The following is a 26,292-nucleotide window of genomic DNA, read 5'->3' as shown; positions in this document are numbered from 1 at the left end:
AAGCGCACTGCACAGATACTCCTAAATATCTGTAGGATGTGATTAACTCCAGTGGCTGATCGCCGATGACATAGTCACATGTTAACAGACGTTCCCTCCTATTTGTGGTCATTACATGCATCATACAGTGGAGCCTTTGACGACCGTATGGCATAATTGCTGATCAGTCTTCAAGGTTATATAGCCGTGGTCGGAAGGTCTACATTGGAACTACCCAGAGAAGCTTGAGTATAAGACCGAAATAACATAAAAGTCGTTGCCGACTAGGGAAAGTAGAAAAATCGGTTGTAACAAAGTACGGTCTTCAATCAGGAAATCATGAAGCAAAAAACCAAAATTTTAGGTGCTGTGACTGTTATCCACGACTACATAGATAAGCCATCGAAATATACAAGCATAGTGAACATTTTAACACAAAGGAAGTCATGAAACTCAATTATATAAGGACAGTGGCTCTGCAGAATCGATAGACAAATTTTTATTCTTGACAGGCGACAGTCGATAAATTTTATCTCTGACGAAGGCTGTCTCTGTAGATCACTAGGTAAACTGGACCACGCCCATTTTGCTCAGCATTAAGTCGTTCTCTGTCGTCTGACTCGTCGGCGGTCGCCAAGATTCAGCGTAGCCAAGAACTCCGAAGATATCCGCCGGAGCACTGGACGAAACGTCAGGAAACAAAACATTTCTTTGACCATGGCCTAGCAGGCTAGAAGATTCACCACCAACCATTACATTCATGTTGAAGCTCAGCAGTGAATCTTTGCTCAAAGTGCTTCGTTCATTTGCACCTCTACATATTTTGGTAACAATTTTTTAAAGACTTCACGTTCCTCCACATAATACGTAGTTTGCGAATCTCTAGTGCTGCCACATGAGCATAGGAGGTCGGGATATCAAATCCCATACGAACAACAATTAGGTTACTACTAAGCACAATGCGGGTATACTTTGAGTTGCACACCAACTTATTTACAATTAGTTATGTTAATTGGTAAAAACCTCAAGCGACGCTGACTGTTAAAGCCTCTGATCATATAAACTTCGATTTTTATGTATTTTTTGATACGATGTGTCCGTCTCGATAGCTGAGTGGTTAGCGTAGATGGCTGCCTTTCAGAGGACCCGGGTTTCGTTCCCGATACCGCCAGAAACTTTTCCTTGGTGAGAGGACTGGTACGGAGTGCTCTTAGCTTCTTGATGCCATTGAAGAAGCTACTTAATTGAGAAGTAGCGGCTCCAAGGTCTGGAAAGTTGGCAAAACGGCCACTAGAGCGGTGTGCTGGTCACATGCCCCTCCATACCGCATCCATATGACGCCACATGGCAGAGGATGACACGGCAGCCAGTAGACATCCCTTGGGCTTCCTGACCTGGATGACAAGCTGCGAGTTCGTAGCTGTGATGTCTTCAGCATCTATGAACGAAATAGTAACATCAGTTTGACACGTAATCAGCATGGCTTCAGAAAACATCGCTCTTGTGCAACGCAGCTAGCTCTATATTCGCACGAAGTAATGGCCGCTATCGACAGGGGATCTCAAGTTGATTCCGTATTTCTAGATTTCCGGAAAGCTTTTGACACCGTTCCTCACAAGCGACTTCTAATCAAGCTGCGGAGCTATGGGGTATCGTCTCAGTTGTGCGACTGGATTTGTGATTTCCTGTCAGGAAGGTCGCAGTTCGTAGTAATAGACGGCAAATCATCGAGTAAAACTGAAGTGATATCAGGTGTTCCCCAGGGAAGCGTCCTGGGACCTCTACTGTTCCTGATCTATATAAATGACCTGGGTGACAATCTGAGCAGTTCTCTTAGACTGTTCGCAGATGATGCTGTAATTTACCGTCTAGTAAGGTCATCCGAAGACCAGTATCAGTTGCAGAGCGATTTAGAAAAGATTGCTGTATGGTGTGTCAGGTGGCAGTTGACGCTAAATAACGAAAAGTGTGAGATGATCCACATGAGTTCCAAAAGAAATCCGTTGGAATTCGATTACTCGATAAATAGTACAATTTTCAAGGTTGTCAATTCAACTAAGTACCTGGGTGTTAAAATTACGAACAACTTCAGTTGGAAGGACCACATAGATAATATTGTCGGGAAGGCGAGCCAAAGGTTGCGTTTCATTGGCAGGACACTTAGAAGATGCAACAAGTCCACTAAAAAGACTGCTTACACTACACTCGTTCGTCCTCTGTTAGAATATTGCTGCGCGGTGTGGGATCCTTACCAGGTGGGATTGACGGAGGACATCGAAAGGGTGCAAAGAAGGGCAGCTCGTTTTGTATTATCGCGTTATAGGGGAGAGAGTGTGGCAGATATGATACACGAGTTGGAATGGAAGTCATTACAGCATAGACGTTTTTCGTCGCGGCGAGACCTTTTTACGAAATTTCAGTCACCAACTTTCTCTTCCGAATGCGAAAATATTTTGTTGAGCCCAGCCTACATAGTTAGGAATGATAATCAAAATAAAATAAGAGAAATCAGAGCTCGAACAGAAAGGTTTAGGTGTTCGTTTTTCCCGCTCGCTATTCGGGAGTGGAATAGTAGAGAGATAGTATGATTGTGGTTCGATGAACCCTCTGCCAAGCACTTAAATGTGAATTGCAGAGTAGTCATGTAGATGTAGATGTAGGCAAGGACTGAATGCGGCCATAGTTATTCAATTGTCATAAAGCTAATTTTAGTTGTGAACCTTTGTCAATACCATGCTTTCGGGAGAGAGAAAATGATTGTAAAAATTAGTCATTATGTTTTGCAAAAAACAATAATGTAAGTTTTCCTGGCTTTTATTTGAAGGATGAGTGTGTATCGGTGGCGTTATTCGCATAATAACAAGCGTTATGATATGCTGGAGCTATAGAAAACTTAGAAGTCTACTGTTCAGTTCCTACAAGAAAAGGCATCTCTATCTTAAAACTTTGCTTACAGGGAACCGCCATTTTGAAGGAGCAAGGTAAAAGATTTTGCCAGAGGGAAGTAGAGCCGATGTAGCCTGGTGCTGACTCAAACGGATTTTATACAGGAGCTTTTGGCTACAGATTATCACAGCCTCCATTTGTTAGTGAGGGAAAAATGTGGTAAAATATGTATAAATCCTAAAAAGTCTAGTGATGAGTGGAGAGTGTTCCAAACAGAAGCATTTTGTGCTTTGCAAGTATTACTTTTTTTGCCAATATGAATGTAAAGTGAGATTTATCGTCGACGCAAGACAGGCCTCACAAACATGTGTCCAGTGCGCTAAGTTTAGACTCACACAGCTACAGTGTGTTGTGTACGACTTCATACCCAATGGTAAGAAGAGGTGGGTTACAGAGTGGTCTGGTAACAGTGACCGTAGCAAAGCCGTACAGGAGCGGAAATTGTTAGCGAACAAGGTAACACAGTAAACTGGGACTTTACCTATCTTGTATTTCTCCAAGCGAATGAAGAGTCATTTCAAATATTGTAGCTATTCCAATTTCAACGAAGGTGAGGCTTTCTGTACTAAAGCACAAATGATGGAGTTCATGCTGCGACCAGGTTGCCTCTGCGTAGCATCACATAGTGAAGGGTCTGCGAGTGAAAGTGGGCTGCAAAGCTGCCATCGGCTGTCCTATATTACCCGCAGTATGGGCCTGCTGGAGATCTGGCTCAGTGAGCGTTCACCATTTGGTCTGCTTCATCCTGTGTGACTGCTATCAGCAAACTTTCAATTCCACTGCCAACCTTGACACCTGTGGGCTGGTATTGATACGTGATACCACACGATGTGCGAGAGAGGGAGAGAGAGAGAGAGAGAGCGTATATACATTGTGCACAGTTTGTGTAACCACACGGATGAGTACAGGCTATGAAGGTGTAGCATGCACAGGCTCGCTGCACTTCCACACTTCTCGCCCTGCATTGTGATTAAGCTAACTGCCATGTTTCCTTAAAGCGTTGGCACATCGCATGCCTTTGGATGTCAAAACTGAGCATGCTGAGTTCACCATGCTACTGAATGTTCAGACATATGAGACTTGTACCGAGAGAGGTGGCACAGTGGTTAGACACTGGACTCGCATTCGGGACGACGACGGTTCAATGCCACGTCCGGCCATCCTGATTTAGGTTTTCCGTGATTTCCCTAAATCGCTCCACGCAAATGCCGGGATGGTTCCTTTCAAAGGGCACGGCCGACTTCCTTCCCCGTCCTTCCCTAATCCGATGAGACCGATGACCTCGCTGTCTGGTCTCCTTCCCCAAACCAAACAACCAAACCAAGAGACTTGTACATACCATACATGGTATCCCCGTTAGGCCACAACCTTTATAGAATACTTCCACCAAGCACCTTATTCTCACCTCTTTTTCCAAATATTAACCACTGTCTGTGCCACCATCTACATCTGAACTAATCAACCCATTCCCTATTACTTCTTCGCCCACATAGCTTCTATCTTTCCCACTTATATTATTGCCACAGACCTCAGCATCAATATCCCTTGCAGAACTCCAATGGTGGCATCAGTTTATGGACTCCTGGCTTGGTGAAATTGTTCCCATCCCACACCACACCCATCCTGAAAGCATCACCACTCCCACTGTCATCGTAGCATCTCCCAACCTCCTCAGACACCTCGCTGCAAAAGTCATGTATCCGACTGGAAGTGCCCACCTTCCTGTAATCCTCATCATCTCGTACACACAACTTCGTCCCTGTGCCTCCATCCCAGTCTCCATCCAAGAGTTATCCATCTCCCATACCAACTAGAGTACCTACTGGGAATCCATAGAAACCTGGATTGGAAGCCATCCCCTGTTCTTCCCTCATGGCACATCATTCTTGCAGCAGACCTTGTCAGACGCTATATCCACCCACATTCCTACCAAGACCTTATATCCTCAGCACCCCACTCTCAAATCACAGTACTCTTCTGAATATCCCATTGTACGTACTGCTCCTTTTTTCAGATCCATGACTGGGATACATTCATATGCCACTGGCAAATACAGAGATATATTAGTAATTTATTAAATGGAAAAATCCGCTGGGACTGGCGCCAGGCATGACCACACTCAGCGCTAAACTTCCCATTAACTCTTCAGGATACTTGAAAGCATTCCGTTGACTCACTGACAATAACCCCATACCTTACTATTTGCTTCTCCATGATAACCATCCCTTACCTGGTAACTTGAGCAAAGATAACCATTTTGCATCCTGTTTGTCTTACGTCATCTCCATCCCTGATGACTACAGTTTGATTACTCACTTTTTCTTACCATCCATAAACGTACAAATACACCTGTACACCGCTCGCTCCCAGCTTTCAGTATTTGGGACAACATAACACAAACAGAAATTAAACAATGATCCGGAAAAAAGATCCCCATTTGAGTGTGGGTTTGACACAAAAAGATCAGTACAACAATTACAGCAAGTAACGTAAAACAAGTACTCCACAAAAAACGCGACACTTCCCCTGGTCATAACTGCATTACATATTGACACCTCAAGGAATACATCCTCTCCTTTCTCATCATTCTTGCAACCCTTTACACCACTAGTACCTCCACAGGTTAGTATCCTCAACAATCGAAAACATCCAAAATACTATGTTTCTTCAAACCCCACAAACCTCCTACTGATACCTTCTCCCACTGCCCTGTCTGCCACATCTCAGTGTTTAGCAAAGTCTTCAAATCCATCCTCTCTGATATGGATGCATTAACACTTCAGCCAACACCATCTTCTTCCCATTAACCAGTGTGGCTTCCATCCCAGTTTCTCCTCTGATGACCAGCCAGTAGAATATCTTGGAACCCTCAACTGGAAACTAACGTGGGAACCTGATTTACTAATCATCCAACAGAAAGCTCACAACAGAGTAAAACTACTAACACGCCGAACTTGTGCATTACACCCATCTACTATTCTCCGTATCTACAAAACCCCGATCCAACCCATCCTCTGCTATGCAAATGTTGCATGGCTCTACGCCCCACCAAAGTTCTATGAGTATCTCCAAATTCTTGAACGCCAATCACTCTATCTCCTTTTCACATCCATTTATCTTCAGTCACGTGGATTCTCTACTATCTCATCAAATTCTCACCCTTCCTCATCCATATTCAAAACCCACACCTCTCTTATACTATCTGCAAACTAGATTCCAGTCACCCTATTGTCTCCACTCTGAACACCAACCATGGTATGCTGCCACGCCGCCATAAACATCCCTCCATTCCTGGAGCTACACACCTATACACACTCCATATCCTACCCCAATGTAACTTCAACCAACTTCCTCTCCCAGACAATGAGATCTTCCCCAATATTTATCCCTGCAACCAACTTTAACAATTCCCCACCTAACCCTCTCCACATGAGGACCCCTCTCACCCTTTCCCTTTTCATTCATCATCATCCTTTTGGTCTTATAGCCACCGCCCTGCTCACATAACACACTACTCGTTACCCTCTGTCTTTTCCACCGACTGTGTTTCCCACTATCCACCCCAACTCTTGCCTGTCATCTCCATAGTTTTTCTGCTACAGATCCATATGTTTTTGTCCACTTCCCTCGCCCCTAAGGAACACTCTCTCCTCTCCGACAATACTTCTCACCTTGGGCAGATCCGTCGATTTTAAGTGAAAGTGCAATTCTTGAGGAGTTTTTTGATCAGAATTTCACCTTCTTTCGATGTGTTCTTCGTTAATGTAAATATTTTAGGTTTTAACAGTACATCTTTGATTTTTAATTGAAAATAAACAGCTCCATATTTTGTTTCCAATTCTCATTATATATTTTTTAATTCACTTGGCTGATGAGTGGAACATTGTACTGCTGACATCTCACCTCATAAGCACGTATGGGGCAAGTGGGATGAAATAACAATAAAGGAAAAAGAACTAGTGTAATTCAAATTTACACTAGTTGTTCACATAAGATAATGGTTATTATATTTTTCTCACTCTTTAGTGAAGCCCTAAGATTATTCTTAATTGAACACTGTTCCTATTCAGTAGTTGGCTCTTTAAAACAAGTGAAATACAAAACTTGAAACGAAGTGAAAAATATTTTACTGCAAGTAGTACAAGTTGTCTTGTAGATAAAGCTAATCAAATAAACTCACTCTTCAGCAAGAGCACACTTACATTTACATAACAACAGATATTGCAGAATGTAGTTCTAATAAACCAATACGAAAGTTCAGGACCTATTAGAAAAAGTGAAGGTTAGATGAAAAAGAATTCCAAGTCCGTTGGACGCGAACCAACAACACATCAAATGTTACCTTATAATTCCGCACCAGTGCTCATTGTGCTACACAGCCCACAAGTGATATGAAACCATACTTTGCATCTTATCATATCCTGGAGGCTTTAATCGTAGATGTGTTATTAACTGACATTTGAGTTCAACAAACTGTACCGAAAACAATGCGTTTTTGTTGGACCTTAATGTGTCGTTGCCCTGAATCGGAGGACGTCCATAATATACAAATCATAATAATTCTCTACTCACCAGTACGACGTTTCCCTTCATTTTATTGCAACAAATTGTGGTAATTTCCAAGAATGATTGCCTATCGAAGTCGCAGTGTCCAAACGATACATATCGAACGTGCAACTATAAATTGATCATGTGACTCTGGTGGCGGATGTTATGATCAATTATTTGTGACTGTCAATTTTATCTCTTGCTCTAAATTACATATGTCCGCGAATTATTTGTGAGTCGCTGGAGAAACGTAGACGATTTATGACGGTAGTGAGTGGGATGTCTGATGTTATTGACGTTTCTTCGCTACTATCGTGTGCAGAGAAGTGTATTATGTGGTGTTGATGAATTACAGTGTACCCTATTGGTGGACTGAGTAAAGTTGTTGAAGTGAACGAATCACATAGCAAGAAGAAGAACCATGGAGGACGACCTTCAAAGAGTGAAATCGATCATATTTGGGTATTTGGTGGAATAGAACGAGAGTCCCGGAAGTGTTTCGTTGTCACAGTATTGTCCAGCGACAAAGTCACTTTAGTGCATCTGATAAAGTACTTCATACTGCCTGGTAGTAAAGTCATTACAGACGGATTTCAGTCCTGTAAGACACTCAAAGCAGAAAGATTCGTGCACGAGTTCGTCACCCACTCTGTAGAGTTCGTGTCTTCTCATGACCCCAGTGTGCACACGCAGAACATCGAGATGCTATGGAAGTCTGTGAAGCCTTCCATTAAAAGAGAAGGGCGTCCAGGACAAAGGGACGAACTATACTTGTTTTGGCAAAGGGACGAACTACACTTGTTTCAGTACCGATATTTGAGCGACTTACGTTTGCAGGGAAAAGTTAACACATCTGACACTCTATCCATATTTTTGCGCGATACTGGCAGAGTTTACCCAGGCTATGGCAAAAAGGGAATTGTTCCTGTAGCATACACATCACATGGACTTTCACATGACAACACCGACGACAAGTAAGGTAAGTTGTCTCCTTTGTAATTTCAAGTATTTTTGTAACGCTCTTCTTTTGTCGTTGCTGTAGTGACCACCGTAAACATACTCATAACGCCCGCCACCAGAGTTGCATGATCGATTTACAATCACACGATCGATATGTATCGTTTTGACCCCGCGACTTCGATAGGCAATCATTCTTGGAAATTACGAAAATTGTACAACTGATGCCGTATTTTATAGAGATCTTCAATCTGGCGGTGCTCAGAAACGACGTATAAACGTAAGAACTTCAACTAAAAGACAATATGGCGTCTCGCGCGTCTGTACTGAAGGGAGATGTCGTCATGTGACCTAGGCGGCGTTCCTCCATCTCATTGGTCTACTTTGAAACGCACGTTCAGAATATCTGTCATGCTAGATATTGCTCGGCACGTTCGGAAAGACTCGCCGACGTGCTTTCTCCGTATTATGACGTCAGAAACTCGGCAAGGTCAACGTTAACGTATGAATGCGTGGTCAGAGTGCCGACGGCCTTAGTCTGTTCGGTGGCAATCAGCGAGTGCTCACCTGCGCGAAGGAGACTGAGGCTAAACTGCGTGGAAAACGAGTGATTCACTGAGGAGAAACCGCGTAGAAAGCGGGTGATGTGGATCGACTGCCGCTCACTCAGCTTCGCTACGCAGATGCAGTGCTCTTAGGTATCTCTTATACCTACTGTTCTGACAAAGGAAACTTCCCATCACACACCTCTCAGATTTAGTGGTAAGAGGACCCAGTGAACAGCCCGTCAAAAACTGAACACAAATCATGCATGAAAACAGGAAGAAGGTGTACTGGACTAAGAAAAAAAAAGAAAAAAAAGGAACAGTGAACAGTCCAAGAGAAGAAGTGCAATACAGAGCACCATACTATGCATTGGTTACAGTATATGAGTCATGTGGTAAGAATACGTTAGCGTCGTAAGTAAATGTGATGAATAGTGGGAGCAGAGGAGGTACCACGAGACGTTTCACAGAAATGAAAACAACAAATAACGGGTGTGAACTATGTTATAACAAAGGAATTCAGTAGTCAAGACTTCCAAAACGGATAGCAGCTTCAAAACGTTAAAAATGCGTGTTTTGACAGAGCGCAGAGAAACTGTGTGATTGTAAAACTGTTGCGTTCGTTTGTTGCAGCTTAGGAGATGAAATGAAATGTCGTGGCGAGAGCCTCCCAGCGGGTAGACGCGATCGCCTAGTGCAAATCTTTTGAGGTGACGCCACTTCGGCGACTTGCGCGTCGATAAGGATGAAATGATGATGACAACCCACACAGATACCCAGTCCCTGAGTGGAGAAAATCTTCAACCCAGCCAAGAATCGACCCAGGGCCCCCCGGCATAACAAGCTAGTGTGCTGTCCAATCAGCCACGGTGGCGGACTAGCTTAAGGGATAAGCTAATATGTTTTCATCATTTCCTTGGGGATGACCACATTCACATTCATACGAACACCTAACCGATCAAAGAGGCCAGCCGAAGAAAATAGGTGCGTCGATAACATAACAAGATTCCCATCATGCGACACACGTACTGTCACTAATGTCGTGTATGACACACCAGACGTGTTTTCCGATGGAGGATTCGGTTGACTTGTCATCAAACGTTTGCGGTTCCCATATGAAGGCCACTTCATTTAGGCTGCTAATAGTGTAGTTATGCAGAACCAACTGACATTAGCGGTCCCTACCTTACACCTCGGTGTTGCTAACGGACGTTGCACCACGACAGAGCACAAATTTGAATAAAGAGAACAGCGGAAAAAAGGCATGACGGAGGTCTGAATACGGCTCGCCAGCTTCAGAGTCCAACACCTGAACCACTTGACCACGACACCATTTATCTATCCAGCTTCACGCACTTCTTGTTTTGGGAGCTTTCACTATTTCTATTTTGCTTTTTTCACAGTCCAGTACACCTTCTTCCTGTTTTGATGCTTCATATGTCTTCAATTTTTGACGGGCTGTCCACTGAGCCTTCTTACCACTAAACCTAAAGAGGGATGATGCGATGGGGAGTTTCCCTTGTGAATGTAGCTCGTTATTGTTCTATGTGGGTGCATGGTGAATCTTTCATGTCGAATGCTGTAATTAACGAAACTATAACATAATATATGTTTATATCCTGGAAACTGTTAAGCACTGAGGACAACATATATCTAATAGTTACAGATTCCGTTTCCGTTTCTTTCAGCTAAGGCTTTAGGACTACCAAACGAGTTCCTTCACTCAACCAAGAAGAAGATGGGTGGAGGCTGTTTTCAGGTAAGTCCTTGAAGTTTGATTTCATAAGTAGTAGCTGAAAACACATTGAATGAATAACATCATCGGTATAATCACTTTTTAAATTCTTTCTCATTCAAAATGGTTCAGGTCATCAGTCCCCTAGAACTTAGAACTATTTAACCTAACTAACCTAAGGACATCACACACATCCATGCCCGAGACAGGATTCGAACCTGTGGCCGTAGCGGTCGCGTGATTCCAGACTGAAGCGCCTAGAACCGCTCGGCCACAGCGGCCGACTCTTTCTTATTAATGGCAATCAGTTTTGAACTGACTAGCTGATCATCTTCAGGTATAAGTTGGAGAAATGAAAAGTGGCGTGCAATAATATAAAAATTACTTAAATGTAATACAATAAATAATACTAACAATGGTACTATAAATAACATTAAAAATCATGAACTTATTGATACCCATGGCTTCAAGGTACAACAGCGTTAAGACTGTAACGTAAAATACGTAAAAATTACAGGGAATGTCGTAAGAATGGTTGCATAGTCAGTCACTAAACATGCACACTACAGTCGCCAGAGCATTGACACTGTGCAAAGAAAATGTAGGAAAACAATGACACAGTAAATTTTACACTCTACAATTTAGCCTGGGTTTATCCATTTTGTAAGACAGAAATTATCGAAATTAACAAAATGCTGAACTCCGTTTTCAAACGTTCCTCTGCAAAACTCAGGAGAATTGCCCCAATTAAATCCTTGTACCACTGAAAAGATGAATGAAATTAGTATTAATGTAGGTGGTGTTGAGAATCAGTTGAAATCATTAAAAATGAACAATGCTCGAGGGCTCAGTGGAATTTCTATCAGACTGTATACTGACTTCTACTCTTTTAACTATAATGTATCGTAGATCCTTCACACAATATACACCGTACCCGGAAGTTGGGAGGAAGCACAGGTCACACCCAACTACAAGAATGGTAGCAGAAGTGAGCCACAGAACTATCGCCCAATAGCTTTGAAATCAGTTTGTTGTAGAATATTTCAACATATTCTCAGCTCAAACGTAATGAGGTCTCTTCCACGCCAACCATCATGTAAAACCCAATGCCCATATTTCTCACATGACGTACTGAAAGCCGGCCGTTGTGGCCGAGCGGTTCTAGGCGCTTCAGTCAGGAACCACGCTGTTCCTACGTTCGCAGGCTCGAATCCGGCCTCTGGCATGGATGTGTGTGATGTCCTTATGTTAGTTAGGTTTAAGTAGTTCTAAGTCTAGGGGACTGATGACCTCAGATGTTAAGTCCCATAGTGCTTCGAGCCATTTGAACCATTTTGAACATACTGAAAGCTTTGGATCAAGCCTGTCAGGCAGAGGCAGTATTTCTCGATATCCGAAAAGCATTTGACTCTGTACCACATCCACGCTTATTATCAAAAGTGCTATCATACGGGATATTAAGTGAAATTTGTGACTGGATTGAGGACCGTTTGGGTGTGGAGGACGCAGTGTGATGTATTGGATGGAGAGCCGTCGACAGATGTAGAAGTAACTTCGGCTGTGCTCCATGGAGGTGTTTTGGGACCCTTGATGTTCATGTTGTATATTAATGACCTTGAAAATAGTACTAATAGTAACCTCAAACGTTTCGCAGATGATACAGTTATCTGCTATCAAGTAATGTCTGAAAGACGCTGCACAAATATTCAGCCAAGTCAGATACTGCCAACTTGCTTTAAATCTTCAGAAACATAAAACTGGACCATTCACAAAATAACAATGAGTCACAAATGGAATCGGTTATCTCGTACAAATACATGGGGGTAACACTTTGAAGGGGTATGAAATGAAATGAGCACATAGGCTCAGTCGTAGGTAAAGCAGGTGGTAAACTTCGGTTTATTGGTAGAATACTGGGGAAATACAATCAGTCTACAGAGAAGGTTGCTTACAAATCACTCATGCGATCTGTCAATAGAATATTACTCAAGTTAAAACTAAGTCTTTAATTTTTATTTTTTTTTCTAAGCACCAACCAACAGGATTTTCCCTTACAAAGGCCACTCATTCTTAACCAATTCCTTCATTACCCACAATATACAAGCCCAATGGAACCTGACTGCTATACATTGACAACGCGACTTCCAATAATTAAGATAAAAGAATAGCCCTGAATTGCAAGAAATCCTAAGAGTAATACAAATCCAAAAAATATGAAATTAAAGAAATATGGAACTACCTCCAGCTCTGTTAATTGCCTAATCTCATTTCAGTCACGAATCCCGATAGTGGAATCCCCATTCTTTTTCACAAGTCACTTACCTCACAGAAAATTTTCATAAAACTAACTACAGCAATTACAGCAGTGATTTTGAACCAGCTGTGTAGCTGAGCGGTTCTAGGCGTTTGAGTCCGGAACCGCGCTGCTGCTGCGGTCGCAGGTTAGAATCCTGCCTCAGGCATGGATGTGTGTGATGTCCTTAGGTTAGTTAGGTTTAAGTGGTTCTAAGTTTTAGGGGACTGGTGACCTCTGATGATAAGTCCCATAGCGCTCAGAGCCATTTGAACCATTTATTGAATTACAGCAAGTAGAAACAACAGCCAGCTATATAAAAGGATCTACATCTACATACATACTCCGCAATTCACCATACGATGCGTGGCGGAGGGTACCTGGTACCACAACTAGCATCTTCTCTCCCTGTTCGACTCCCAAACAGAACGAGGGAAAAATGACTGCCTACATGCCTCTGTACGAGCCCTAATCTCTCTTATCTTATCTTTGTGGTCTTTCCGCGAAATGTAAGTTGGCCGCCGTAAAATTGTACTGCAGTCAGCCTCAAATGCTAGTTCTCTAAATTTCCTCAGTAGCGATTCACGAAAAGAACGCCTCCTTTCCTCTAGAGACTCCCACCCGAGTTCCTGAAGCATTTCCGTAACACTCGCGTGATAATCAAACCTGCCAGTAACAAATCTAGCAGCCCGTCTCTGAATTGCTTCTTTGTCCTCCCTCAATCCGACCTGATAGGGATCCCAAACGCTCGAGCAGTACTCAAGAATAGGTCGTATTAGTGTTTTATAAGCGGTCTCCTTTACAGATGAACCACATCGTCGCTAAATTCTACCAATGAACCGAAGACTTCTATCCGCCTTCCCCACAACTGCCATTACATGCTTGTCCCACTTCATATCGCTTTGCGATGTTACGCCCAAATATTTAATCGACGTGACTGTGTCAAGTGCTACACTACTAATGGAGTATTCAAACATTACAGGATTCTTTTTCCTATTCATCTGCATTAATTTACATTTATCTATATTTAGAGATAGCTGCCATTCTTTACACCAATCACAAATCCTGTCCAAGTCATCTTGTATCCTCCTACAGTCACTCAACTATCAACAGTCTAGAAATCTGCAGACAAGACCGCCACAGAGTCGACGAAGCCTCTGGTTGAGACCCTCTACTCGGCCCCAAACCAAAGGACCCCGATCCACTCTGGGAACGATGCGTGCGAGACCAGCGGTCTTCATCAAATCCGCCAGCCGCTTGTAAAAACTGAGGATCGCCTCAGAACCCAAGCGACAGGCATCATTGGTGCCGACGTGAGCAACTGCTTGCAGATGACTGCACCTCGTACGCTCGATAGCCGCAGGCAAGGCCGCCTGCACAAGCGACGCGCCAGACCCTCCGCCGTCGCTGCACCTCGAGACAATAGCCTGAAGGCGGCGGCTGACCGTGGCCAACAGCACACTCAGCTGCTCCCCAACCGCAGCCAGCTCCTCCTGCGCCCGCACACAGTACGCACATACCCTATCCATCCTACTGCTAATATCTAACGACTCCGCTAATTTATACTCTACGGCTACCGGTAAGCAATAGTACTCCTCTCAAATACGAGAATACATAAGGATTTTATCTAATTAAACAGGCAAGCGCACAAACACTCGGAAAGAAATTAAGAATCAAACTAAAAAACAAATATGAAAGCTAAATATGCGACTCGCTACTGCAGTGCTGCTATACTGATACTTCACCAGCGGCTGCTCAAGGCTCACTGAACAGTGTCAAAAGCGCACTGGCTGTCCAAAACAAACATCTGACTAACAACTCCGCGAATTTATACTCTACGGTTATATATAAGCAATATTACTCCTCCAAAATACGAGAATATGCTGTAATTAAATATGGAAGCGCACAAACACTCGGGAGGAATTTAAAAGTCAAACTACAAAACAAAAATGAAAGCTAATTATGCGCACTCGCTACTGCACTGATACTTCACCAGCGGCTGCTCAAGGCTCACTAGGATTCTAACTACTATAGACTCTAACTACTAGGAGGCATATGGTTAGCAAAAGAAAGGTTTCATTGAAGAGCAAACAATGTATTTAGAAAATTTTACCTTATTCATGTGACATCCAGTTCCACCTTTCCTTGCATCTTCCCTTATAAGAAATTTCATCTCCCTTTACATCGCGTCTCCTACTAACACAGAATTTCCACTACGAAAAAACTTGTCCATACGCATCTCTATCCACTCGCTTACTGCTAGTCCAACCACAGAATCTCTTGCCGAGGGTGCAGAGCGCTGTCAGCGATATTAACACAGTCTATAACGCCGCCAACATACTAACAGGCTACTTACAAAGTGTGTGGCAGTTCTACCAAATAGGATCAACGGGGGAAATTAAACGAATACAAAGCAAGGCATCACGAATGGTTGAAGGTTTGTTCGATCCGTGGGAGACCGTCACAGAGATGTTGAAGAAACTGAACTGACACTCTTTAAGAGAGAGGCGTAAACTATCCCGAAAAAGCCTATTTACAAAGTTTCAGGTCTCGGCTTTAAATGGTTAGTCTAGTAATACACTACAGCCATAATATACCATTGCCGTCGGGATCCTTAGGGCAAGATTAGATTAATTTCAACATTCTTAAAGTAATTTAAACAGGCATTCTTCCCAAGCTCTCTCCATAAAAGAATGGAACGGGAAAAACTGTAATAATTTGATACGATGGTAAGTACTTCCTGCCATGCATTTGAAAATGATTTGAGAGTATGGATGTAAAATACACGGCCATTTTTCCAAGAATAAATTCTTAACAGGAGTCGAGTTTGGATTTCGTAAATGCCTCTCTGCTGGGAAGGTAATGTAAGATTTGATTAACTCAGTTCTACGAGGGCGTGCTGAAAAGTAATACTACCGGATTTTTTATGTGAAACCTCTTCAAGCTTTTTAAATAAAATACATGATATTAACATTCCACGTCTTCATTCTTCATGTCTACATACTAGGGAGCGAGGTGGCGCAGTGGTTAGACACTGGACTCGTATTCGGGAGGACGACGGTTCAATCCCGCGTCCGGCCATCCTGATTTAGGTTATCCGTGATTTCCCTAAATCGCTCCAGTCAAATGCCGGGATGGTTCCTTTGAAAGGGCACGGCCGACTTCCTTCCCCGTCCTTCCCTAATCCGATGAGACCGATGACCTCGCTGTCTGGTCTCCTTCCCCAAACAACCCAACCCTACATATTAGCAGCCCTCTGCCGGTCGAGGGCTCCGAAGTATACCGAGTAACATGGCTGTGTGTAACGCAACTACGTCGGTGTGAGAGAAATGCGCGCTATAATCGAGTATCAAATTCCAAGAGTTCGTCCACACATCGAGCATCCTCCCATTCAGCATAACAATGCGAGACCACATACATCAGCTGCGTTATCTGCAACATCGTGCATCCTTAATACAACACCGACTTGGCTCCATCTGATCTTGATCTGTTTCCAAATCGTAAAGAACACGTTCGACCACTAACTTTGACAGGGATGAAGCGCTGAAGGAGACGTTGTCGCTCCGTGAACAAAGTCTAACTTTCTGCAGTGATAGTATCAATAAACTGATGTCTTGTTTGGTATCAAGGGTGGTTATGTTGAGAAATATGCAGACATTAAGAGTAAAGATGTGGAATCTTGATAAGGTTGGTTTTATTTAAAAATCATTAAGAGTTTTTATATTAAAAAACTTGGGAACCATTACGTTCCAGTACGTCTTCTTAGTGAATGAAACAACAAAAATTACCTCGTTGCCGTTTTTTGTCATCTTGCCAAAGTCTTAAGCTTTATGTATCATAAGGCACTTCTTGGGAAACTGAAATGGTATAGCTTTAAAGGTCTTTCTCTGGCATGTGTGGAACCATATCTTAATAACAGAAAATTGAGAGTCACATTAACAAATGATACAACAGCAATGAAATTAAATTCAGAGTGGGATATCGTAAAAATGATGTGCCACAAGGTTTAGTACTGTTGATGGTCCACATAAATGATTTTCTTGGGACATTCGAGGTCGCCTGTCAAACTATAATGTTTCATGATGACAGGAGTGTATTGCTAAAAGATCCAAACACATCAATTCCAGACACAACCAGGAGAATGATGGTAGAGGCTTATAACAGATTCCTAGCTAAAACCTTAATCCTTAATATTGTAGAACCTCGTATTAAGAAATTCTAAAAAAATAAAATTGACTTATTGACACCAAAAATATAGATTACTGGGCATACAACGGATGAAGCATCATGTGTGAAGTTTCTGCTCATCCAGGTGGATAGTACACTGAAGTGGCGCCAGCATGTGGATAAATTAACCAAATAGCTCAGTGCCAACTGATTTGTACTTATAATCTCTATCACTGTGTTGACCTTCAGTTCTGTTCCATGACCCGCGCGGGATTAGCCGAGCGGTCTAGGGCGCTACTGTCATGGACTGTGCGGCTGGTCCCGACGGAGGTTCGAGTCATCCCTCGGGCATGGCTGTGTGTGTTTGTCCTTAGGATAATTTAGGTTAAGTAGTGTGTAAGCGTAGGGACTGATGACCTTAGCAGTTAGGTCCCATAAGATTTCACACACATTTCAACAACGTCTGTTCTATGGCATTGTCTTCTGGGCATTGTAGCTAGGGCGAAAAAGTATTTATTTTACAGAAGTGAACAATAAGAGTATTGTGTACCGTATAACTGGTAACCAAAATCTTGCAGATGCCGTTTCAGACACCTATCGGTTCTTACACTTACGTGGCTTTACTTGTGCTCCCTAATGATGACCACAAGATTGATTTAGGATGAATTCATCAAAAATGGTTCAAATGGCTCTGAGCACTATGGGACTCAACTGCTGTGGTCATCAGTCGCCTAGAACTTAGAACTACTTAAACCTAACTAACCTAAGGACATCACACACATCCATGCCCGAGGCAGGACTCGAACCTGCGACCGTTGCAGTCGCACGGTTCCGGACTGCGTGCCTAGAACAGCAAGACCACCGCGGCCGGCGATGAATTCATCATTCATAGCCACAATACTAGATGTAGAAATTATTCCCATATATTCAAAATATCCACGGGTGTACTGCCGGTCTACGGTGTCCAACGGGCACAATATTTCGGTGATCATACATGTCGCCACCATCAGGTGAACTGACGGACTGAGCTCCTGTGAACGTGCCGGTACGGAGATCCGTACGCTATGGCTGCTCAGGGGGAAATCACGGAAAACCTAAATCAGGATGGCCGGACGCGGGATTGAACCGTCGTCCTGACCTGGCTCTAAGCGACTATCATCTCTTTGGGAAACTGAAAGACTCTCTTCGTGGATCTAGGTTTGAAGATGATGACTCCCTTGTGCACGCTGCTAAACAGTGGCTCCAACAGGTTGGTCCAGAATTTTACCGTGCGGGTACGTACGCGCTGGTTCCAAGATGGCGTAAGGCAGTTGAGACGGATGGAAATTATGTGGAGAAATGAAAATATTGTTCCTAAAGGATGTATCTACACACTGTAAAACTTTCAAACATGTAGAATGAAAGAAGAATTTTTTTTAAAAAAATAGTGTGCATTTCTTTTGGAGTGACCCTCGTAATTTAACCACAGTGACATGCAAACAGTTCACAAACTTAGCCATTTCGGAAATGCTTCCACCTCTGGTCTGAAAGGTAATGATCATGCCCTTTTGGGCGTCAAATAAATCGCTCGATTTCCACAACACAACGATGTCTGGACCGTTTTCTGCGTTCCCTAGATACTCTTTATCCTCCACTGTGAGTGCTGCCACATGACGTCTGTGAGTGCTTATTGCACGTAAACGTTGATCCTGAGCCATATCATGTTATGTGACTGGATCGTGTATAAACTAGTCTAGAAGTAATTAGCAGAATTATCAGTTCGAGTAGATTAGCGCTAGTTATAATTTGTTTTAATATACTTTACAGATGTAGCCAGCTCTAGTTACTTCTGCCCATTAATGACTAACCTGATTCGTTCCTAATTCCTCAAGGCTCTCCTTCATGATGAGATTAACGCAACACGATGTATGAAAAAATTCTTTTCATATTATCCAGAATTTTTTGAGGAATGGCGTGATAAAGGCAACGTTTTAACTGCCACAAAATAAATCGGAAAGCGGCTATCATCCCAGTCGTACGTTAATACAGCTGGGGATGGAACATAACAGCCTGTATGTGTTGTTAAATACTTGATTGCTTCTTACGCGTGAAATATGAGGTCAAATTCTCTTGTCGCTGGCTGGCGTACTGCGGGAGCCGGTTCAGACAGGACCACTTGCATTTATTCGTTACTTGGTATTTATCGTTTCTGGAATAATGTCGAAGTATCTTTAGTTTCTAATGTTAGTATATTCTGGAATATTCAGTATCTGTAGAAACTGCTGCACTCTTCGTCCAGAAGGACAGTTTCGTTGTGGCTGTAGGTCGATGCCAACAACAAACGTGCTTTTGGGAGAACAAGGAGACCACACTGAAGTCGGATTTTTGTTAGGTACGTGAAGTTCAGAACTAAAATAGAATCCAAAACAGTTTAGTGCAACTTTCAAAAATCTCAAGATAATCAACCTTGAAGCTTTCCAAGTAACTTTAATTTATCAGCATTAAGGCGATTTTTTTCTTTCAGTACGTACTCCATGAGCTACCAGGGAATGGTTATCGGGTAATCAATGGGTCACTGGTTCGAACCTCGCTATGGCTTTTTTGTCATTTTTTCGTTCAACTCGAATAACTACATATTTAAATATAAAATGCATTAAATATATGCTGATGAACACATAATCTTCATTCTTTTAGAAAATTGTGCAACTTGTTTTGAATTAGATATCACGCAGAAATTTCCAGTTTCTGTTGTAAATGTAAAACCCCAATTATCGACGTTTTACAAAAGATTGTTAATAAGTTTCTATTTTTTAAAATTTAAACAATATTTTACAAAATTTCGATAATTGACAGTACATATTTAATTAGAAACAAGGAAACGTGCATTTTTCATAAAAGATGACCATTAGATACGTGTTAATTAATATATATGTTTGACGGATTTTATACTTTTCCTCCCTTTTTATGCTATTCCTCCCAGAAGAGCAGATATCGACCACATTGAATAATCCATCGGCAATGCAACGCGATACTAAGACAGCAAATGTCATCATTCGTAAATTTTGTATGTTTTACCATTGTTCCTCGATTTTTTCGATTCTAGCAGGCTTGTTATCCAGTAAGTCAACACAGTTCGGAAGATTCAAAAATGGTTCAAATGGCTCTGAGCACTATGGGACTCAACTGCTGTGGTCATTAGTCCCCTAGAACTTAGAACTACCTAAACCTAACTAACCTAAGGACATCACACACATCCATGCCCGAGGCAGGATTCGAACCTGCGACCGTAGCAGTCGCACGGTTCCGGACTGCGCGCCTAGAACCGCGAGACCACCGCGGCCGGCTTCGGAAGATTCCATAACAGTCCAAAACGTCTGGCAATCATTTCTCAGTCCCCTCCTTTTGGAACGGACATACATATTTCGTTTAGCACATTCCAAGATATTTTTTCCGTGTCCTTGACAATGCATCCTGTGATTACTTCCCTCTTGGAAAGTAGAATCAAAGTGTAAGCAGTGCACAGCCCGAAACCAAATACCTATAAAAGAAAAACTTTACATAATCTTATACCATTCGTTTGTACCCTAATTCTCAATTCTCTTTCTTTGCTTCCATAGTTGAACAGTGAGTGGGTCTGACTGCTAGGCCGTGGGCCCAGGTTCAGATCTGTGTCATGACAGGGACACTCCCTTGCTGAGAGGACTGGAAGAGAATGTGTTCAGAATCGTGAAGCTAATTGAAAATCCGCTGAAATGAGAAACACTTGCTCCAAAGTCGTGAAAAGCTGACAAAGGCTGACAAAGCGGTGTGTTGACCATATACCCCTCTGCACTGTGTCCAAATGATGCCATCCGCAGAGGATGGTACAGCACCCGATCCTGTGATTCACATCGGGAAGTTCTTTTATTCCTCTTGGGCCGTAGTGTGAGATCATATTTTTGTCTGAATGTGAAAAAGTGGCTGCAATTACGAATTGTAAGGTGATAGAAGTACTTATTTACTGCATGTATAACTTAAATAAACGCTTTCTTACTTCAGTGTAATTCTATTCCTTTGCAGCAAGACAGTCTCTCATGCTCGTGTTTCTCTACGTTATGGTGGAATCTGTTGTTTTAAAGCGCTATTGAACTCTTTACTCTTTTTATAAAATGCTATGAATTCCAATTAAGTCTGTTGCAGTCCCATCACTACTACAAGTAATCTGCAGCTTTCGTTTTTAACCATGTATAGAGTCTCCTTCACTTTTGTATTCGTCTGTAAAATAATACTGCCGTATCTACCACAAAACTTGAACCCGTACTCGAAATCCCGAGTGTAACAAGTAGTACTCTCTGTTCCCCAAGCCCACATTCATGAAATGTTGCTTTCGTCTTTTCAGAGTAATGTCGTGTGCGGAACTGTTTTGCCATCCATCCGATATACAATACGCCACCTACCAATTTCCGTCTCCACAGAGTAGCATCGATTGCCGAACTACGTTGCCATCCCGTCAGCGAGTCAGATCACCTGCCAGTTTCCGTCTCTATAGAGTACTATCATGTGGGGAATTGCGTTGACATCTATCGACAACCTGTCAGCCATTCATATCACCATTAGTTTCCGTCTGTACAGAGAAGCGGCGTGTGCGGAACTGCGTTGAATCCAGTCAGTAACTAGTCAGCGGTTTAGACCAACTACCAGTCCAAGTTCGTTTTTGGTACCCCCTTGTGTGAATGGCCTACGATTAGCAACCTTCTGAGTCGTAAAGCATACTACTCTTCGTCTTTCGCCTGCTAGCCAAAGCCGCATGTCATCAATCTTGAGGCAGATTCTGTGATGACCTCAACCCACAGGAAAAATAATTATCGAAATATGAACTGTGAAGTCGTCCAAAATTCTAGTTGGAAAACCACAATCTTTGTTATACTTCTCAATTGGTCACGATCCCACTTTGTTTATGATCTGAAAACTCTAATATTCACGAGAAACTGCTCTGAAATTAACCTGAACCGACAAAATTGTATATACATGGTGTTAGAAAAAGGTACGGCCAAACTTAAACATTCCTCACACACGAATAAAGAAAAGATGTTATGTGGACATGTGTCCGGAAACGCTTAATTTCCATGTTAGAGCTCATTTTAGTTTCGTCAGTATGTTCTTCCACCTACGCTCAATGGAGCACGTTATCATGATTTCATACGGGATACTCTACCTGTGCTGCTAGAACATGTGCCTTTACAAGTGCGACACAACATGTGGTTCATGCATGATGGAGCTCCTGCACATTTCAGTCCAAGTGTTCGTACGCTTCTCAACAACAGATTCGGTGACCGATCGATTCGTAGAGGCGGACCAATTCCATTGCCTCCACGCTCTCCTGACCTCAACCGTATTGATTTCATTTATGGGGGCATTTGAAAGCTCTTGTCTACGCAACCCCGGTACCAAATGTAGAGACTCTTCGTGCTCGTATTGGGGACGGCTGTGATACAATACGCCATTCTGCAGGGCTGCATCAGCGCATCAGTGATTCCATGCGACGGAGGGTGGATGCATGTATCCTCGCTAACGGAGGACATTTTGAGCATTTCCTATAACAAAGTGTTTGAAGTCACGCTGGTACATTCTGTTGCTGTGTGTTTCCATTTCATGATTAATGTGATTTGAAGAGAAGTAATAAAATGAGCTCTAACATGGAAAGTCAGCGTTTCCGGACACATGTCCACATAACATGTTTTCTTTCTTTGTGTGTGAGGAATGTATTCCACAAGTTTGGCCGTACCTTTTTGTAACACCTTGTATATTCTCTGAAACTTCAAACACATCTAAGACAATATCTGAAAGGAATTAGAAAAAGTGACAAAATTTCGTGAATCACACACAATACTGTTAATAATTGCATGAACACTGGGGGTTTCACCATACATCTACCCACTTTTGAGTATAACCAGTGTCTCTTAATACTACGTCTCGTAGCAATACAATATCAAAAACTTTTATTACTGGGTAAACAGTCCCTACGTGATTTGACGGCTGACATTTATAATTCACGCTCACGTCAGGAAATGCACCAATACAGGAGTAGCAGCTTTTACGTTATTGGTTAGAACGCAAGCAATTATAGCGGTCGCCGTAATTTTCGCGCGACGCCATATTAGGCAACAAAATACTCTTTAGTCACTGTCACATATCTGGTGTCATAACAATACATAAAACTACATAAAGTAACTACAATAATTTTGACATGCAAGGAGAATCAGTTCTAATGAGAGGAAGCAGTTTATATTTACTGGTGTTTCAACAATGACTACCAGGCAACTTTTAATTCACTGATTGTAATTTTATTTTCGTTAGCAGAAAGGAAAAATTAACTAAACAAAGAATTTATTTGAATAGAGTCTGTAATTCTTATACTTTTAATAGAGAAAGAAAGTTTCTATGTCAGGGGATAGCGTTCGGCGAAATCTCTTAACTTTTTGTTGCATAAGAAGCGTTGCGTTGGGCAGCACGATGTCGGCGGGTTACGATGACGAGAGCAGGATACAGGCAGATCCGCTGGTTAATCTTCTCCGGCGAAACGCAAATAAAGTTCCGGCACAGCTGTATCATTAACCCCGTGGTGATTAACAAACCACAAGACGCCAGTATACGACCGTTGTTGACATGTCCTCTCTTTCAAAGTACATTACGTAGACATCGCTGGTTTTTACACTTTATGCACTGTGCGTCACGCTATCGTCCATAATTGCACAGTTCGTCACATTCATATAGCCTTAGCCACAAATACACAGTTCATAGAATTGTTCTCGTGTGTGAAGCACACCGTAAACAATGTCCACTTTGTTCTCGCATTTCAAACGTCGACAACGTCACTGAAAGTCATTTATATTGCACAGTTAATTAAAGTCTTCACTTTCACGGCTTGATAGAATGTGATAGACAACAGTTCCACCACCCAAAACCAATATCAGCAAATTTCATTCGAATAAAAGCACTATTCGTGTCGGCCACAACAAAGTATTGTTAGCGGCACTTTCACACTCCGGTTTATTTGCTCTTAAAGTTCGCTGGCGATGGCATTACATACCGCAGCGGTAAAGAGAATTAACAATCTGATAGTTCGGTATCACTGTTCATACAATTGCGTACGCTTTTCATAAAACACAGTACTATTTTTCCGCGCAGACACACCATCCACCATCCCCTCTACTACACAACAACCTTTCGACTACCGATATCACTACCGCTGTCCCCTGTCTATACAGGGTGTTACAAAAAGGTATGGCCAAACTTTCAGGAAACATTACGCACACACAAAGAAAGAAAATATGTTATGTGGACATGTGTCCGGAAACGCTTACTTTCCATGTTTGAGCTCCTTTTATTACTGCTCTTCAAATGACATTAATCATGGAATGGAAACACACAGCAACAGAACGTACCAGTGACTTCAAACACTTTGTTACAGGAAATGCTCAAAATGTCCTCCGTTAGCGAGGATACATGCATCCACCCTCCGTCGCATGGAATCCCTGATGCGCTGATGCAGCCGTGGAGAATGGCGTATTGTATCACAGCCGTCCACAATACGAGCACGAAGAGTCTCTACATTTTGTACCGGGGTTACGTAGACAAGAGCTTTCAAATGCCCCTATAAATGAAAGTCAAGAGGGTTGAGGTCAGGAGAGCTTGGAGGCAATGGAATTGGTCCGCCTCTACGAATCGATCGGTCACTGAATCTATTGTTGAGAAGCGTACGAACACTTCGACTGAAATGTGCAGGAGCTCCATCGTGCATGAACCACATGTTGTGTCGTACTTGTAAAGGCACATGTTCTAGCAGCACAGGTAGAGTATCCCGTATGAAATTATGATAACGTGCTCCATTGAGCGTAGTTGGAAGAACATGGGACCCAATCAAATCATCACGAACAATGCCTGCCCAAACGTTCACAGACAATCTGTGGCGATGACGTGATTGCACAATTACGTGCGGATTCTCGTCAACCCACACATGTTGATTGTGAAAATTTACAATTTGATCACGTTGGAATCGAGGAAGTACAGTACATACTGACGAAACTAAAATGAGCTCTAACATGGAAATTAAGCGTCTCCGGACACATGTCCACATAACATCTTTTCTTTATTTATGTGTGAGGAATGTTTCCTGAAAGTTTGGCCGTACCTTTTTGTAACATCCTGTCGATGTTATATCGTTATCGTAAATTACATAAATCTTTATAAGTGTTATTGACTGCATTTTTCACAATTAATAATATTCCAAAAGGGAACTTTACAGACTTTACCACAGGTACAAAGCAAGAAACATATTTATCCATTGGCAAACGAAATAATCACAATTACATCTTTACATATAAAAACCACAGTAGAATGTTACATAATCACAATTAGAAATGCCCATATGAACAAAAGAAAAAGAATAGAAATCTAATGAAAATCACGAAAAAAATTGATATGCGTAATTAGCAATGCCTTCACAATTCCAAATACCCAGTTTTCAGCCGATTTAGGAACGTTTCAGAAGTGTATTATGATTTGAAGATTATTTTGAAGACGAATCGCAGTTTATTATTGTTATTTCAGCATGCGGTTTAGGCGCAGCGTCCGACCCCTGATAGGATGACAGTTTTTGTTGCTGCAGCCGTCCGAGAGCGACGCCATCCTTGTTGCAATGATGGCTGCGAGGCACGCCGCCACGCAGTTCTTGCGTGAGGACAGACTAGATCACAGCCTAAGCAGCCTCAGGAAGAACCGGCACGGCGACGACCTGGACGTCGACTGCGCTGCACTGCAGAAGATTATCGCCTATACCTCCCGAGAGGCGCACACCTGCGTCGAGAAAGCCGCCAAGATCTGCCTCATCCAACTGCGCGTGCTACCCACCGACAATGAACACCGTCTGCGGGGGGACGCTCTCCGCAAGGTGAGTGAGTTGACAATTGTACTTTCTGAGACTTACACTAATGGTAAATTTTTAAAGAAATACGTTGCGAGGCAGCTCTTCTATTCATGTAAGCACAGCGCACAAAAAATAGTCACCAGGAAGAAATGTCACGCTATTACTGCGAAACACCGGCTAGAGGCTTCAGCCAACACCGACTCAAAGGAAGGCCTCGGCGCTTGTTGGTGACGTCACG

General features: G+C 42.5%; 1 protein-coding gene across 1 annotated transcript in view; it reads left to right on the top strand.

Annotated features, from left to right (window-relative positions):
- The window catches only part of LOC126354901 (uncharacterized), a 365,410-nt gene that overhangs the window by 64,765 nt on the left and 274,353 nt on the right, over window positions 1-26,292 (top strand). The window contains exons 5-6 of the mRNA XM_050004967.1: window positions 10,664-10,734; window positions 25,797-26,078. Coding sequence (XP_049860924.1) covers window positions 10,664-10,734; window positions 25,797-26,078 — 353 coding nt within the window. The remainder of the gene's footprint in view (window positions 1-10,663; window positions 10,735-25,796; window positions 26,079-26,292) is intronic.

The sequence above is a fragment of the Schistocerca gregaria genome, chromosome 3 (assembly GCF_023897955.1).
Source record: "Schistocerca gregaria isolate iqSchGreg1 chromosome 3, iqSchGreg1.2, whole genome shotgun sequence".
Lineage (NCBI taxonomy): Eukaryota > Metazoa > Arthropoda > Insecta > Orthoptera > Acrididae > Schistocerca > Schistocerca gregaria.
The sequence above is the reverse complement of the archived record's forward strand: the minus strand, read 5'-3'. Positions and strand labels throughout refer to the sequence as shown.